General features: G+C 41.3%; 1 protein-coding gene across 1 annotated transcript in view; it reads left to right on the top strand.

The window, feature by feature from the left end:
* ATXN10 (ataxin 10) overlaps positions 1-15,609 on the top strand; it is a 156,200-nt gene that overhangs the window by 40,642 nt on the left and 99,949 nt on the right. The window contains exons 6-7 of the mRNA XM_061204219.1: positions 6,617-6,697; positions 14,551-14,716. Coding sequence (XP_061060202.1) covers positions 6,617-6,697; positions 14,551-14,716 — 247 coding nt within the window. The remainder of the gene's footprint in view (positions 1-6,616; positions 6,698-14,550; positions 14,717-15,609) is intronic.

The following is a 15,609-nucleotide window of genomic DNA, read 5'->3' as shown; positions in this document are numbered from 1 at the left end:
CAGGCCCTAAATGTCTTTGTGGCATTTTATGTTTCTGATTAGTGGGACTCCACCTCCCTCATAAAATATTACCACAAAATTTCTGCATTTACAGAAATAGTAATTCTGCAAAAGAATTTAATTACAAATTTAAAGTTTATAGCTTAGAAAATATTAAACGTGATTGAGACTCTTCTTGTTATAAAGGTCTTTATCTTTGGTTCTTCCCTTGAGCAGATATAGGGTAAGAAAGTCAACGCAATGAATTCTGAATGAAAGTTGAGAATTTGCTTGTAACTTCGTGTAGCCCCTGGAATGGAAAGTGTATTATATTTAGAAAAACAGTCCCAGCAGCTAACATATAAAAACTCATGCATAATTGACAGCCATTTAAATGACCATTTTTGAGTTGCAAGAAAAAAATCTACCTGTCACTGGCATTCCATCATCATTGCTTTGTGTATCTAATATTATTTGCCACCAGGATTATACACTCAATGTTATGCCATAAGGTGGTGTAGCAAAGAATTCCAATTGTCTGTATGGATGTCCAGACAGAACGCTTTTTTTCTGCCTGTATTGTAAACTGTGAGAGACAGTTCTTATCCTTTAAATAGTGCCAAAGTAAAAATGCTGCTATCTTTACTCACTAGTAGATGTTTACTATTTGTTGAATGAAAGAAAGAATAAATGGATTTTACTCCTCATTGTTTTGACCGGAAAGCAGCATGAAGAACCAGACCCTAGCTCAGGGTTTAAGTTCACCTGAACTTCTTTCCAGAGAGGCTGCCGGAGCAGAAGTACCTGGGGAGCATCCCAGGAGGCACCACAGAAGTCAGGAAACTGAACGTTTGTTTTGATTTTTAGGTAAATGAGGAACCTTAACTAAGGCACTGAACTTCTGTGGGCCTCTTCTTCCTTATTTCTAAAATGAAAGAATTGATTTAGGTTAGAAGTTTCCAGACTTTTGAATTTTGTGTCCCGTATGTTGTTTTAAAGGCATGTGGACATGGTTACAAACTCACTGGAACGGTTGGTTTGGCACAAGGACTGTTGGGTAGCGACACTGCCTGTCTTGCTGTCTACCTGTCTGAGCTTGAATGGCATTACCTTAAGATGTCATTCTTGCCCTTTGCTCTGATGACTTTACCTTTTTAATTATATTTGGTTAAAGCAAACGAGCCAGTATTCAGTTCTGGTGACTTTTAAAGCATATGGTTTTGCATTTGACTGGTTACCTGGTGAGCACAAGCTTGACGTCATTGCCACTCAGTACTTATCTGAATAACTCAAAAGTGCAAAGGAATGCTTAGGAGCTTTACCTGAAAAATGAATAGTCCATCTGCACCTCTGTGGGTACTCAGAGTTTTTCCTGGCTTGATCCTGCACATCCGGGAGCTGCCTGTCTGTACTTCCCCGGTTTGGGGCCTGGCTTACACTGAGCAGTAGTGCCCAAGTGGCTTTGCTCTGTCTTATCGAGGGCGCACCGTGAGGACACTGCTGAGAGCGCTGCCCGCAGTGTCACAAGAGAAGGGGCTCTGGTTTCTCTGCAAAGGCTAATTGCCCTTTTCATGAGGGGTCTGATTTGCTTTTATCTTGGAAAACCCGTGGATTAGAAACTATTCCTGCTTTGTGCAGGCTTCTAGGAAATTCAGAAAACATGCAGATGCTTGCTTCAAACATTAATTAATTAATTCAGTAATTATTGATGGAGTTTTTGAAGTGTACCAGGTACTGTTCATGGCACTGGAGATTCAAAATTAATAAGACGTTACGTTTTAGTGAGAGAGACAGATAATGAACCTAAAACCCCAAATAAATGTATAACAAACGTCAGATAAATTGGAAGAAAAATACACAGAATGTGTACTAAGCTGTCCCTTAGAATGGTACTTGACTCATAGTAAACGCTGTATAGTATTAGCTAGTATTTTATTAGTAGTAATACAAACATGATTGGTACAGAAGACAGGCAGTGGAAGAAACAAGAATCAATGTTGGATCTTTTTTTTTTTTTTTTTTCGGCCATGGCATGCGGGACCCCTGCAGTGGAAGCGTGGAGTCCTAACCACTTGACCGCCAGGGAATTCCCATGTTGAATCTTGATTAAGTACTCTGGTGAGGTGATGTGACGCAGAGTAACTTTGTGCTACTTTAAAATTTGGAGGTCAAGGAAACCTTGCCCGCGTTGGTGACATTTGAACCGAGAACTGGGTAGCCAATCATTGGAAGATCTGTGGGTAAAGGTGGAGACAGATTGGGAAGAACAGTCCCAGCAGTGAATACACAGGGTGCAAAGACCCCAAGGCAGAGGCCTCTGTCGCAGGACCAGGGAGCCCAGGGTTTGGACAGCGTAATGGGTGAAGGGGTACCTGGAGGCCAGTGATGTGGGGCTTTGTGAACCAGGAAAAGGCGATCGATTTACTCTTTGCCATGAGAGGCGATTGGGGAGTTTTAAGCAGTGTATGGAACGACCTGGTCTGTATTAGTTAGTTAGTTAGTTAGTTAGTTAGTTATACATACTTATTTATTTTTGGCTGCGTTGGGTCTTCGTTGCGGTGCGCAGGTGTCTCATTGCGGTGGCTTCTCTTGCTACGGAGCCCGGGCTGTAGGCGCGTGGGCTTCAGTAGTTGTGGCGCGCGGGCTCAGTAATTGTGGCTCGTGGGCTCTAGAGCGCAGGCTCGGTAGTTGTGGCGCACGGGCTTAGTTGCCCTGCAGTATGTGGGATCTTCCCTGACCAGGGTTCGAACCCATGTACCCTGCGCTGGCAGGCGGATTCTTAACCACTGAGCCACCAGGGAAGTCCCTGGTCTGTGTTTCGAAGGCTCCCTCTGGTTGCTGGACTGAGGTTGAGCTGTGGGGAGGGGAGAGGGAGGAATGGAGGCTGGGCTGCCTGTTAGGAGGCAGTTGTAGTTGTCAGGAGGCCAGGGTGGCTTAGATGAGGGTCGTCGCAGTGGGGTGAAGAGAGATGAGTGGATGGCGTGTGCTCTGCAGGCGGAGCTGATGAGGCTTATTACGGATCCGATTTTGGGGGTGAGGTGGGAGAGAGGAAGGCCAGGGTGGGAGCTGGGGTTTTGGCTTGTTTGAGTGAGTGAGGCGGGTGGAACAGTTTGGGGTGGGGCTAGGGGACATCAGGAGTTCGTTTTGACTGCGTTAAGTTTGAGGTGCCTTCTCTGCATCTGAGTGGAGCTGTCCTGTGGCCTTGTTGACACATATGTCATCCTGCATATGAACAAGTATGATTGTAGGATAAATTCACAAGTGCAGTTACTGGAGAATGTGCTTTTATAATTTTGACAGACACTTGCAAGTTGTCCTTCATAGATGTTATACCAGTATACACTTCCCTTGGCAAATTTTGGGAGTAGTACCGGGTTTCCTTTATCATTGCTAACAGAGTGCGCTATCAAAGTTTTGGATTTGCCAATTCTGCCAAGGGTTAAAATAGTATCATTGTACAGTTTTATTTTGTATTTTTCTTGTTATGAGGTTGAGCATCTTTTTATATATTGAAGAGTCTAATTTTCTTTTATGTACATTCTCATTTTCTTCACCCATTTTTCTATTAGGATGGCAGTCTTTTCTATATATGTAGGAGTATTTTTAAAATTAGGGATATTAGTCCTTTGTATGAAATAAAATCCAAATTTTTTTCTCACTTTTTTGTCTTTTGACTTTGCTTGTGGCACTTTTCTTCATGTAAAGTTTTTTGATATTTTAGTAGATGAAATTGCCGGTCTTTTTTAATGTCTTAAGATTTTTGGTAATAGCTATAAAGGCCTTTTCTCTACTTAGGTTTTCTTCCAGTATTGTATCATTTCAGTCTTGATGTTTAAGTGTTTGATCTGCTTGGAATTTATCTTGGTATAAAGGTCCCAGTGTGGACCTACTTTCATTTTAGCTCCAGGTAATGCTGGTGGTCACAGCGACAGCACCGTAGTGGACCCATCTTTCCCTTGTCTTTACCCTGTTCCCTGCACCCTTGACCACCCCTATGTGTGGAAAACGTTTTCAATTCAAGTTCCACTTCTTCACCACACATTCCAGCATGTAGAATAACTCTTTCCTTCACTGAGTGTGTCTCAGTCTGCTAATTAGGCCATAAGGATTTTATAAAAATATTGAACAGAATACACTTAGCATGCATTTTTTAGGGTATTTTGTTTGTTTAGGAGGAAATTCTCCAAAGTGCCTTTTATTTGCACAACCTGATTGAATTGGGTTTGTTGTTTCTTGTCTGAAAACTGTTTCATATATTTTGTCTGCTTTTGTAATTGTTTAAGGCATCTGTTATGCCTGGAATTGGAAGTGATAGTTGGAGATTTTAACACTCACTTTTTAGCCACTGATAGAAGTAGACAAGCATCAGTATAGATGTAGATGATCTCAGTAGTACTGAGATAGGTAGCCACCTTCACGTGAGTCTGGTTTATAGAACATTGTCTCAACACTTGGAAAATTTACTTTCTTTTCAACTGTCTGCATTATGTTCACTAAGATAGACCATAGTCTGGGCTATAAAAAGTCTCAGTGAATATATGAAAAGGATTGAAAACATACGGAATATGTTCCCTGACCACAGTTAGCCTAGAAAACCATAGCAAGATGATGTAGAAAAATTCTAAAGTTTTGGAAATTAGCACATCTAAATAATTGATTTGTCAAAAAGGAAATCACAAGGTAAATTAGAAAATCTTTTGAACTGAAGGATAATGAAAGCATAAAATTTGTGGGATAAAGCTGAAGCAGGGTTGAGAGGGAAATTTATAGCTTTAAGTGTTTATGTCAGAAAAGTAGGTCTGAAATCAGTGACTTAAGGTTCTACTTTATGAAGATAGAAAGAGAAGAGTACAGTAAATCCTCAGTAGAAAGAAGAAAATAAAAGGACACAAGTCAGTAACATGGAAAACAGAAAAACAATAGAAAAGATTAACAAAGGCAAAGTTGACTCTTTAAAAAGATCAACAAAATTGATTAAGAAAAAAAGAAAGAGAGCACTAATGACCAGTATCACGAACGAAAGCGTGGTTGTCACCTCAGTCTTAATAAACTCAAAGCTTGGTGAAGCTCCCTTCAACTGACAGTTCTGCAGGCTGAGGGCTGTTTACAGTAACATTCAAGGACATAAGTGTTAGGTCCTGAGCCCTTCTTTAAACCCTGGTAGTATTTTATTGTTTATAATTCTCTTAGTACACTGCTCTTCTTTCCTTCAAGCAGTCTTTTCAAGTCCTTTTGTGTCACCTCTAATTTAAATGCTCTCCCTTCCCTCTGCAACTAGGGATTCACCGAACTCCTGATTCTGCCGTCCCATCCATCGCCCCTCTTCCCTGCAGCCCTCTAGTTAGATAAACTTTGTTGTTTCTGTAATCCATGATGTGTGCCTGTGTGCTGCACCTAAGACATTTTTCTCTAATTATCTCTCTATGCGTGTGTCTTTCTCCACCGTTGGAGTTTGGAATTATGGCTTGGGACCTAGCCCCTCGCACACAGTATTTGGAACGTTGTGTTTTTGAATGAATGTTCTTGTGGGAAAATGTTTTGAGCTCCAAATAGGTGAATTATGGATGAGCTTTAGGATCACAGTTTTGTATGCCTGGCTTGATATGCATGAATTTCTGTTGTCACTGTTTGATGACCTACCTAAATTGACGTGAAAATTGAGAATTTTGAATATTACCCATTATTGTTAGAAATATTTTACATCAGTGTTGATCACTTATTTGAAAGGTTGTGGAAGAAACAGAATATGTGTTTAGGTTTTGTGTTTATATGAAGTGACACTGTGTCGTGGTAGTTAATATGCTTCATTTGGCTACCATACTTAAAAGGCATACTTTTATTCTCTTATTTATTAAGAAGTGATTAAATAAACCGTGTTTGTCAATATAAATGCTTTACTGTCATGCTTATTCATAACCTTGGTTATGAATAATATATTCTTTAGTTCTTAAGTCTTCAGATGCCCTCTGGTAAATATGATTCAGAATTAATTAATAGTACTATTCAATCTTTTTAGGTGTCACAGTGGTACTTTGAAGAAATATGCTTGTAATCTTTGCCTCAAGGGTTTCCCCAAGTTGATCTCTCAGTTTCGATGAGTGCATTGCTCGACAGTGAGGATGTTTTCTTGGTAACTTGAGAGCTCCTAAGGAGTAGATGATCAAGCCAGTATTCATTACTGTGTTGTTGGCATATGTTTAAATAAAAAGTATGACATGTCTATTTCTCTGGTTAATTTTAGCACTAAGTTTCTGACTAAAACAATTTAATATGTTTTATTATACCTGAACTTGTAGCTAAATTTCATATTATTGTTTAAACTATAGTGAAGTATTTTCCTTTCTCAACTTAGATAAAAACTATAGTAGGCCCTTTCCTCCAGTTGAATAAATTTGAATCATTTCAATACATTTTTCAGAAGTAAAATCGGAGAAGAATATCTTGAGGGTTTTCATTTTCTTTTAGCTGCTAATAGAAAAATAGTATGTGAACCTCTAAAACATTTGAAGATTACAGCTAATCAAAAATTCAATAAACAGGAGTACTTTTATGTGTAAGATATGCCTATAAAGTAGATAAGGCCATGTCTATTTTACTATGTTTGTAGTAACCAAACCTTTCCCTCCTTTTTTCTTAGGTTCTTGATTATTACAGACCATTTTCTGAAAAGCCCGGAATTGGTTAAAGTCATGTATGCCAAAATGAGCAATCAAGAAAGGTAACCCCAAAAACCAGTGTGGTTTTGAGTATTTAGCATTCCATATAGAGTATTCTGTACACATGACTGAAAAACTGTGTGGTTTCTTAGTTGGCACAAAATCTCTAAATACATGTTTCTGTGTCAGTAATGGTTTTAAATTGGTTGGTTAACATTACAGCTCAGCCACAATAGGCAGTGATTTACGTAGGGTTGCAGAATCCAGGTTGGCGCCATTATTCAGTAAAACCATATTAAAAAATGTTAAGAACAAAATGTTATGCTTGTCCCTTGATTTTATAAAAGTAAATCATGCAGCTGTATATTACAGCTGTATAGGTGAAATGTGCTCATTTGTTCACATCCCTGCTGTCATGATTTGGGATACATTCTGCTAGGTTTATAGTTTTCCAGTAGATATTTTAGACTGAAAGAAAATCAGTACCCCTCTGTGACCTTCACTGGCCGTGCAGGGGAAGAGCAGTGCCCTCTGAGCCCAGAGACCTTAGTACCTTGGCTCTGTGCTTTGTTGTCATAGTAACTCTTTATGTGACCTTAGACAGGTCTTTCACCTTGTTTGGATTCAGTTTCTTGACATGTAAAATTAGAGGATTGAATAAAATGATTCCTAGTACTCGGTCCATTCCAAGAGTGTATGTTTTTCCTAACCTGATTGGAAATGTTGCCTTAGGAAAATAAAACTTACTCAGAAGGCACAGATCTAATGATCAAAAACTGTAAAAAATGTTAATCTTTTGATTGTAGTCACAATTTTGATAATTGCTGTGGTTTTGAAATTCTTTCTGTACATTTGGGTTCCAACAGTTAATCTTTATGCACTCCTTTGTAGTCTTGTTAAGTACTGTTTTTTTCTTCTTTAATATCTTTAACAAAAAGGAAAAGTTTGTGCTTTTAAAGTCAGTTTAAATGCCATATTTATAAATCCAGTACCCCCTGCCACCACTGTCATATGCATACTTCTCTTGCAGAAAAAGAATTAAAATAAGTAATACGAAGAATAGTGCTATAAATTAGTAAATTGCTTTGCAGTAAGGAACGTCCGAATGCGAGGAGAATACACAGTTTAATATTCAAGTTTATATTTTCCATATTCCTATCAGATGATCTATTGTTAACTGATCCATTTCCTAACCAAATGAGGATGACAGACTAAACATTGTCCATTTTTATTTATACAGAAGTTGTAGCCACGGCTTTCCTACTTCATACAAATTCCTTACTCACCTGCCACCTCCTCCCCGTCCTCTATTTTTCTTCCAAAGGAGAAGTGCTTTTGTTTCATCACGTCGTCTGTTACACATTGTATCACATCACACACCTGCTTGCCATTGTATGACACTAGTGTTAGATTGTTAGCTCTGTGAGGGCCAGGATTTGGTCTTTTTTATTCTGTGGTGTCCACATTTCCTAGCCAGTGCGTGGCACGTAACAAGCGCTAAAAAAAGTTTTTGAATGAAACCTTGTGTAGACGAATGAATTTTTCTTACTCATGAAAAGTTTTATCTAGTATATTCATTAATGTAACAGCACCTACTGGATTGGAAACCTCAGAGTTATCCCCACCTCCTCCTCCACTTTCTGCTTTACACTGGTCAGTAAGCCTTACCGAGTATATCACCTTAGTATGTTGTGAATTCACTCGCTTGTCGCAGCTCTGGTTTACATGTCACCTTTGACTGGACTTTGGCTACAGCCTGTTTAAAAACTGTGATAAAATACACATAATATAGAATTTACCATCGTAACCTTTTTAAAACATACAGTTCAGTAGTTTAAGTGTATTCACATTGTTGTGCAACCAATCTCCAGAACTTTTTCATGTTGTAAAATTGAAACTATACCCATTAAACAACTACCCGCATTTCCCCCTCCCCCAGCCCCTGGCAACCACCATTCTACTTTCTGTCTCTATGAACTTGACTCCCCTAAGTACAGTTGATCCTTGAACAATGCAGGGCGCAGAGGCACCGAACACCAGCGCAGTCAGAAACCCAAATGTAACTTACAGTCGACCTCCGCATCCGAGGGTCATCTGTGCCCTCAGATTCAGCCAACGGCAGATCGTGTAGTACTGTAGTGCCTGTTTATTGAAAAAATTCCACATACACATGGACCCACACAGTTCAAATCCATGTTGTTCAAGGGTCAACTGTACCTCACATAAGTGGAATCACACAGTATTTGTCCTTTCATGACTGGCTTATTTCACTTAGCACAGTGTCCTTAAGGTTAGTCCATGCTATAGCACGTGTCAGAATTTCCTTCCTTCCTAAGGCTGAATAATATTCCACCGTATGTATTGACATATGTCACATTTTGCTTATCTAGTCGTCCATCGATGGACAACTGGGTTGCTTCCACCTTTCAGCTACTGTGAATAATACTGCTGTGAACAATACTGATTGTTCTAATTTTTGTTTTTCTCTTCTCCTCTGTCATCTACTGAACTGCCTGCGTGGGTCTTGCCCTGCCGTTTAGTGGCGTATATAACTTGTTACAGGATGCAGTTAGATTCCATGGTGTGGCGTTCAAGGCCCTTTTTAAACGTAGCTTCATTTCCAGCTCCTTCTCATGCTCTCCCCCAGTCACCACACTGTAGCCACACAGAACTCCTCTCAGTTTTCCAGGCTTTCCGTTTGGCTTCATGCTTTTGCGTGTGTCCTTTTCTCTGCCCGAAATGTCCTGACTACCCCCTCTCCTTCTGGTGAATACACACTCATGCTCTGTTGGCCCTTTTCAGATACTGCCTGCTTTCTGTTGGCTCTCCTGACTTTCCCAGGCAAAGTTCTTTGCATCCTCATCTGCACGTTTATCATGATGATTTGCTTTTCTGCTAGAATATGTATTCTTCAGGGACAGAAACTGAATCTTGTGAGTTCTCTATTCTTAACACCCACCAGAATCAGTCCTGGAACAGTATTGGAATGGAAAACTCTACTAATATGAAACACTTCCTGAAGCCCGTCTGTAAGCTGCTGTCTCTGTTGATACTGTAGACAGCAGATGGCTCCGTCAGCCAAGAGGAGGTGGTGTGCTGCCGTGGACCTTGCGGGTCTTGGCCGGTTCCGGTGGAGCTCACTGTGGGAACTGCTGAGTCTGCTTACTTGTCTTTGCTCGGGTAGGAGGAGGGGATGGGGTCTTGGCAGGAGCGCTCAGAGGTCTGCGGCAAAGTCGAGGCTGCTGGGTTCCCTGTTGACTCGTTTGGGGCAGTGACAGATAATTCTTTGTTCAGAGTGGAACGTTGACAGAATAACAGGATTGAAAAGATACGCTTTTCTCAACAGGGATGTATAACGAATTAACTTCTCCCCTTGCACCTGGAATGGTGCTACACACCATCCTGTGAGTACCGAGAAGACAGTCAGGACATTTTCTGTGTTGCGTGGTTCAGATGAGGGACTGCACTGGAGATTTCTGGGGGGCCTTTGTGGTGTCTCAGCTGGGAACACACACCAGAGGCTCCTGAGGCAAGCCCAGGCTGTGGCCCCAACCTGCTGAATTAGAGTATCCGGTCGGGTTGGGGCTGTTAGATTTAAAACGCTTGAGGCTCAGTCAGCAAAACAAGCACTGTATTCATTAAGCACCTGCTGGCGGTCCCTGGGGCCCCAGGGTGCACAGTCCCCCCCCCCCCCCCCCCCCCCGCCCTTAGTGGTGGGAGGGGAAGCGCCATGTGAGTTCGGAAGCTCTTTTCTTGTGCTGGTTCTCTTAGTTGTCAGTTAGTTGACTCCTTCACCCTGGTAGTTTATTTGGGCAGGTTACTTGGTGAAGATATTTTGGATACAGGGTCAAAATCAATTCACATGGTATGATTCAGCAGAAATGAGAGCCTGTGTTTACACAATTTTCTTGTCCCCCTTCCCAGCGAATTGGAGTAATATTGAATTAAACTAGCTGCTCTTGGAAACCAACTTTTGTAGTTTTCAGGTTTATAATTTGTATAGCACAGTAATTAAGAGCAGAGGCTAGTTGTGCCACTCACTACTTTGGAGAAGTTACTTTGTGGAACTCTGTTTCATCTGTAAAATGAGGATAATAATGGTAGGCACCCCCTGAAATTGTCGTGGTTACTAACTGAAATGTATAGAAAGCTCTCAGTGCTGGCATGTAGTTATCGCTCGGTAACTGTGAGTGGCCATTTCTGCTTCCATATTTCTGCTGTTATTACTGCTTCTCCTCTGATGATCTTGACTTTTTCCTCCAGGTAGCATCACTGTTATGTATGAAGGCAACATACAGCCATTGTCATTTAATCCTCAAAAAGACCTTGTGAAATAGGTATTATTCTTGCCATTTACGTATTTGCCCTGGGTTACAAAGGTAGCAGAGGTGGTATTTGAACTCTGTCTGTCTGATGCCAAGTCACTGATCATTTTCCCTGTAACGTACTAACTTCTTATATCTGTAATTTATGAAGGGACTAAGGAGATTAATTCAGCAACAGCTGTCTGCCTGTATCTTGGTTAGCCTGTTTTCCAGGTTAATAAAAGTTTTGGCCTTTGTGGCATGCCATTCAACAAATTATTCAGGTGGAGTAGTTCAAATATAAATTCAGAATTTGTTGGAGATGTCAGTCTTTGAATTACAGATATTTTATTTCCAGAATTATAGGATATTATTTCCTGCCCTAGAACGCTCATGAAACTCCCTGTCTCACTCTTTCCCCCTCCGCCTTTGCCCTTCACTCTCATAAAAAACTTACCTGTTTCAAGATGGTGCAAGCGTGGCTTTTGAAATTGTAGACTGCATCAATTTAAGCATAACTTTAAAATATGAATCTTGCTATAGAATTTTCTCCTAAAATCCTTCACGTGTACATTGCTGTCAATTTTTTTATGAAACAGGAATCATCATTTTGAGGACAGGGTATGTAACTGTTCAATCAGAAGTGAATTAGAAGTAGAATGACAGCCAGTGATTGAGAGATAAAATTATAGAGTGACTCTGAGTTGAGTGGTGTGTCTGGTGAGCCTGAGGCAGCTCAAGTGATGATTTCTGGTTTAAAGGAAGTGAGACTGAGGTGTAATAATTTTAGACAGCTAGTCTCTGACCTCTTTGACTGGGTTTAGTTTTTCCCCCCCGGTTAAATTATTTATTTAGTTAGTTAGTTTTGGCTGCATCAGGTCTTAGTTGCGGCAGGGGATCTTTTGTTGTGGCATGTGGGCTTCAGAGCACGTAGGCTCTCTAGTTGAGGCTCTTGGGCTCAGTAGTTGTGGTGCGCGGGCTTAGATGCCCCGCGGCATGTGGGATCTTAGTTCCCTGACCGGGGATCAAACCCACGTCCCCTGCATTGGAAGGTGGATTCTTTACCACTGGACCACCAGGGAAGTCCCTGACTGGGTTTTTCTACTTTTGCATCCTTCACTCCTGAGTGAATAGATTTGTTAGACCACTTGTGTTCTGTTATGTTTTCAAGGAAGTATTTAGTGTGGTTCCCCCGAGACTGGAAGAAGTAAGACATTCCACATTATGTCCCATTTTCCCTGACTGCAGTACTTTTCAGTACACATACGTTTTCTGGCATAGAAGTGGGGATGGCAAATGAAATGCACAATCAAAATAAATGCTTCTGAAAGAAAATTTCCTACTTGAATTATATGTCCTGTGTGTGATTCCTTTATTTTATGAGAAGGATTTTTTGTTTTGTTTTGGTTTTTGTTTTTCTTTTTCTTGGCCGCGCTGTGTGGCTTGTGGGATCTTAGCTCCCCAACCAGGGATTGAACCCGGGCCCTCGGCATTGAAAGCGCAGAGTCCGAACCACTGGACTGCCAGGGAATCCCCGAGAAGGATGGTTTTTGATGGTGGCTAGAAGTAGAGGGAGTTGGAGAGTTAGGTGGGGATTCTGGGTGGGAGAGCCCCATATATCAGACTAAAGTTTTTGGACCCACTCCTTAACAGTGGGAGCCTGTAAAAGTTTTTATTGGCAGATGACTTAATATGAGTACGATCATTTAATGAAGTATAATTTATTCTCAGGTAATACTCAAGCTTGGTTTGTATTTTTAAAGATTCATTTCTGATTTTTTTCCCCCCTTTTTTCCTTCCAAATCACTCATTCCCCATCTCCTTAGATCTCCCATGTTGTAATCACCTAACAGAGTGTAGAGGTGCATCTCCTGAGCCAGGGAGAAGTCTGAGGGAAGCACTGCCCCTGGGTGACTGTGTAAAGCAGGCAGGAAATCTGCGTTTACCTTACCTCTTGGGGCCACCTCCCATGTCTCCCCCTGTCAGCCGGTCTCCTTGGACCCGAGGGCCTTCCTGTGGCTGCTGGACAGCCTGGATCGCCACCACCCCGTGGCCCACCTCTTGTCCTGAGCCCTCCTGACTCCTTCGGGATCTGCTCCTTCCTCGCTCCAGCTCTGCCTGGTGTTTGGTCCTTTCCCCCAGTTACGACCTGTCTTGTTCCTCCTTCCTCTTCGCCCTGTTTTGGGAAGCAGTCCACTGGGTGCTGAACTCCCTAAAGCCAGGGGTCACGACTTCTTAGACCTCGAAATAACTGCCACATTGCAAGGAATATTTTTAGAGCAGACATTTGGCTTCCTCTTGAATCATACGCGCTAGGTGGCCTCTTCCTTAGCATTCCTGGAGGATCGTCCTGCTCAGGGAAGGTGGAAGGCCTGGCTCTGGGCCAGAGCACCCCGTTCATCTTCAAAGATCGTATGTGAATTCGAGAAAACAATCATACCCCAATGCTGAACTACTTGTTGTTCCTCTGTGCTGAGCCGAGGAGATTATTTGTTTGTTTTGTTTTGGATTAATAACTTCTATAAGAAATCTGAAGTTTTAGGAGTTTTGAAAATCGCTAAGGTCTGTGGGTGATATTAACAGACTGATGATCTTTGCCAGCCTTTGGCTAAAATACAGGAAGAGTTCCGCACGTTTTATTTTCTACTTGAAGCAGTGACCAACTCTTATTTTTCTCTTAGTGAGACATGCTCCCTGCCTAATGCAAGTATATTTTCCCCCATTTGCTAAGCATTTTAGATATTTGTATCACTTCTGATATAGAAATACATGAGAATTATGCATATCAGAAAAAAATCCCAATCAGAATGTGATTTGGAGAAACATCCTACTTGATTTATGCTGGATAGATTGTTCTGTGTATGATTTGTTTTTCCTGGGAGAAGGAAAGAGATTGTTGAATAGAAATATTTAAGTGATAATTTAAATATTGAAGTAAAAATGGCATAGGTTTGGTCTTCAGATTTGTGTTTTTTGTAAAGTAAAATAATGAAACAAACAAAAAACCCAGCCTTCACAAGAAAGATAGTAGAATGAGTGGGTAAAGCATTTGGCCCAGGAGACAGAGATTGAATCCTGTGTTTGAATCCTGCCACGGCAGCTCAGTATGTGTGACACTGGCAAGTAAATTGATTAGCCTCACTAGGCCTTATTTCCCCCTTTGCTCTTGGGGCTGTTGACGGTATCTGCCTCATGAAGGTTTTGTGTAGATTGAATGAGGAAATGTATGCAAAATGTTTAGCTCTGTAGTAAATAGTGAATAAATGTTAGCCCACTTAACTTTGCTATTGTTATAGTAGATGTAAATACTATAAAACTTAATTTGACAACATTTCTGAAATGTGGAATTATTCCAGTGCTGAAAGTAATGGATATAAAAAGGTGCTTGTTTCTGTAACCAAGTCACATCAAAGAAATCAAGATTTTAAAAAACAGGCAGTTGATGAAGATTAATTGTATTCACAAAAAATATGTTTTCCCTAGCTAGACATTATAAACAAGTAAGGAATTTAAAAATAAAAATATTCTCTTAAAATGGCCTCTATAAATGTTTTTAGCATTATACAATTTCAGTATTACATATTCATGTAAAAATCTTTTATGTTTTATAGGGTTACGTTGTTAGACCTTATGATAGCCAAAATAATGGGTGATGAGCCACTGAGCAAGGATGAGATCCCTGTGTTTTTGAGCCATGCCGAGTTGATGGCGAGCACTTTTGTGGATCAGTGCAAGACTGTGCTGAAGTTGACCTCCGAGCAGCACGCTGATGATGAGGTAAGAGGACGGACAGGGTTTCTAACTCAGCCAGGTCCTCTAAGGACAAAAGCTTTAAAAACTATTATAGGGACTTCCCTGGTGGCACAGTGGTTAAGCATCCGCCTGCCAGTGCAGGGAACATGGGTCCGATCCCTGGTCCGGGAAGATCCCACATGCCGCGGAGCAACTAAACCTGTGCACCACAACTGCTGAGCCTGCGCTCTAGAGCCCGCGAGCCACAACTGCTGAAGCCCACGTGCCACAACTACTGAAGCCTGTGTGCCTAGAGCCTGTGCTCCACAACAAGAGAAGCCACCGCCATAAGAAGCCCGTGCACCGCAACGAAGAGTAGCCCCCGCTTAACGCAATTAGAGAAAGCCCGCGCGCAGCAACAGAGACCCGACGCAGCCATAAATACATACGTGCATACGTGCATACAATTATATAAGTAACGTATCTGCTGAATGTTGGTGGGTGCACTCCCTCTCTAAAATTCCTATGTGGGGCCTTTGGGATGTGATTAGGTCATGAGGGCCCTCATGAATGTAATTAGTGCTCTTATGAAAGACACCCCAGAAAGATTCCTTACCCCTTCCACCATGTAAGGGCACAGCAAGAAGTTGGCCATCTGAAGCCTAGAAGAGGCCCCTCCCCAGAACCCAACCACGCTGGCACCCTGATCTTGGGCTTCCAGTCTCCAGAACTGTGAGAAATAAATGTTTGTTGTTTATAAGCCACCCTGTCTATTGTATTTTGTCATAGGAGCCTGAGCTAAGACAGTATCCTTATTTTAGAACAGTTACGAAAATACAGAAAAGGGAGAACAGTGCCCTTATTCTTACCATCCAGAGTTAATGACTTAACAAAACAATAGTTAATATATTTTTCTAGGCAAATAACGTCAAATACAT

The sequence above is a fragment of the Eubalaena glacialis genome, chromosome 11, assembly GCF_028564815.1.
Source record: "Eubalaena glacialis isolate mEubGla1 chromosome 11, mEubGla1.1.hap2.+ XY, whole genome shotgun sequence".
In the NCBI taxonomy this organism is placed as follows: domain Eukaryota; kingdom Metazoa; phylum Chordata; class Mammalia; order Artiodactyla; family Balaenidae; genus Eubalaena; species Eubalaena glacialis.
The sequence above is the reverse complement of the archived record's forward strand: the minus strand, read 5'-3'. Positions and strand labels throughout refer to the sequence as shown.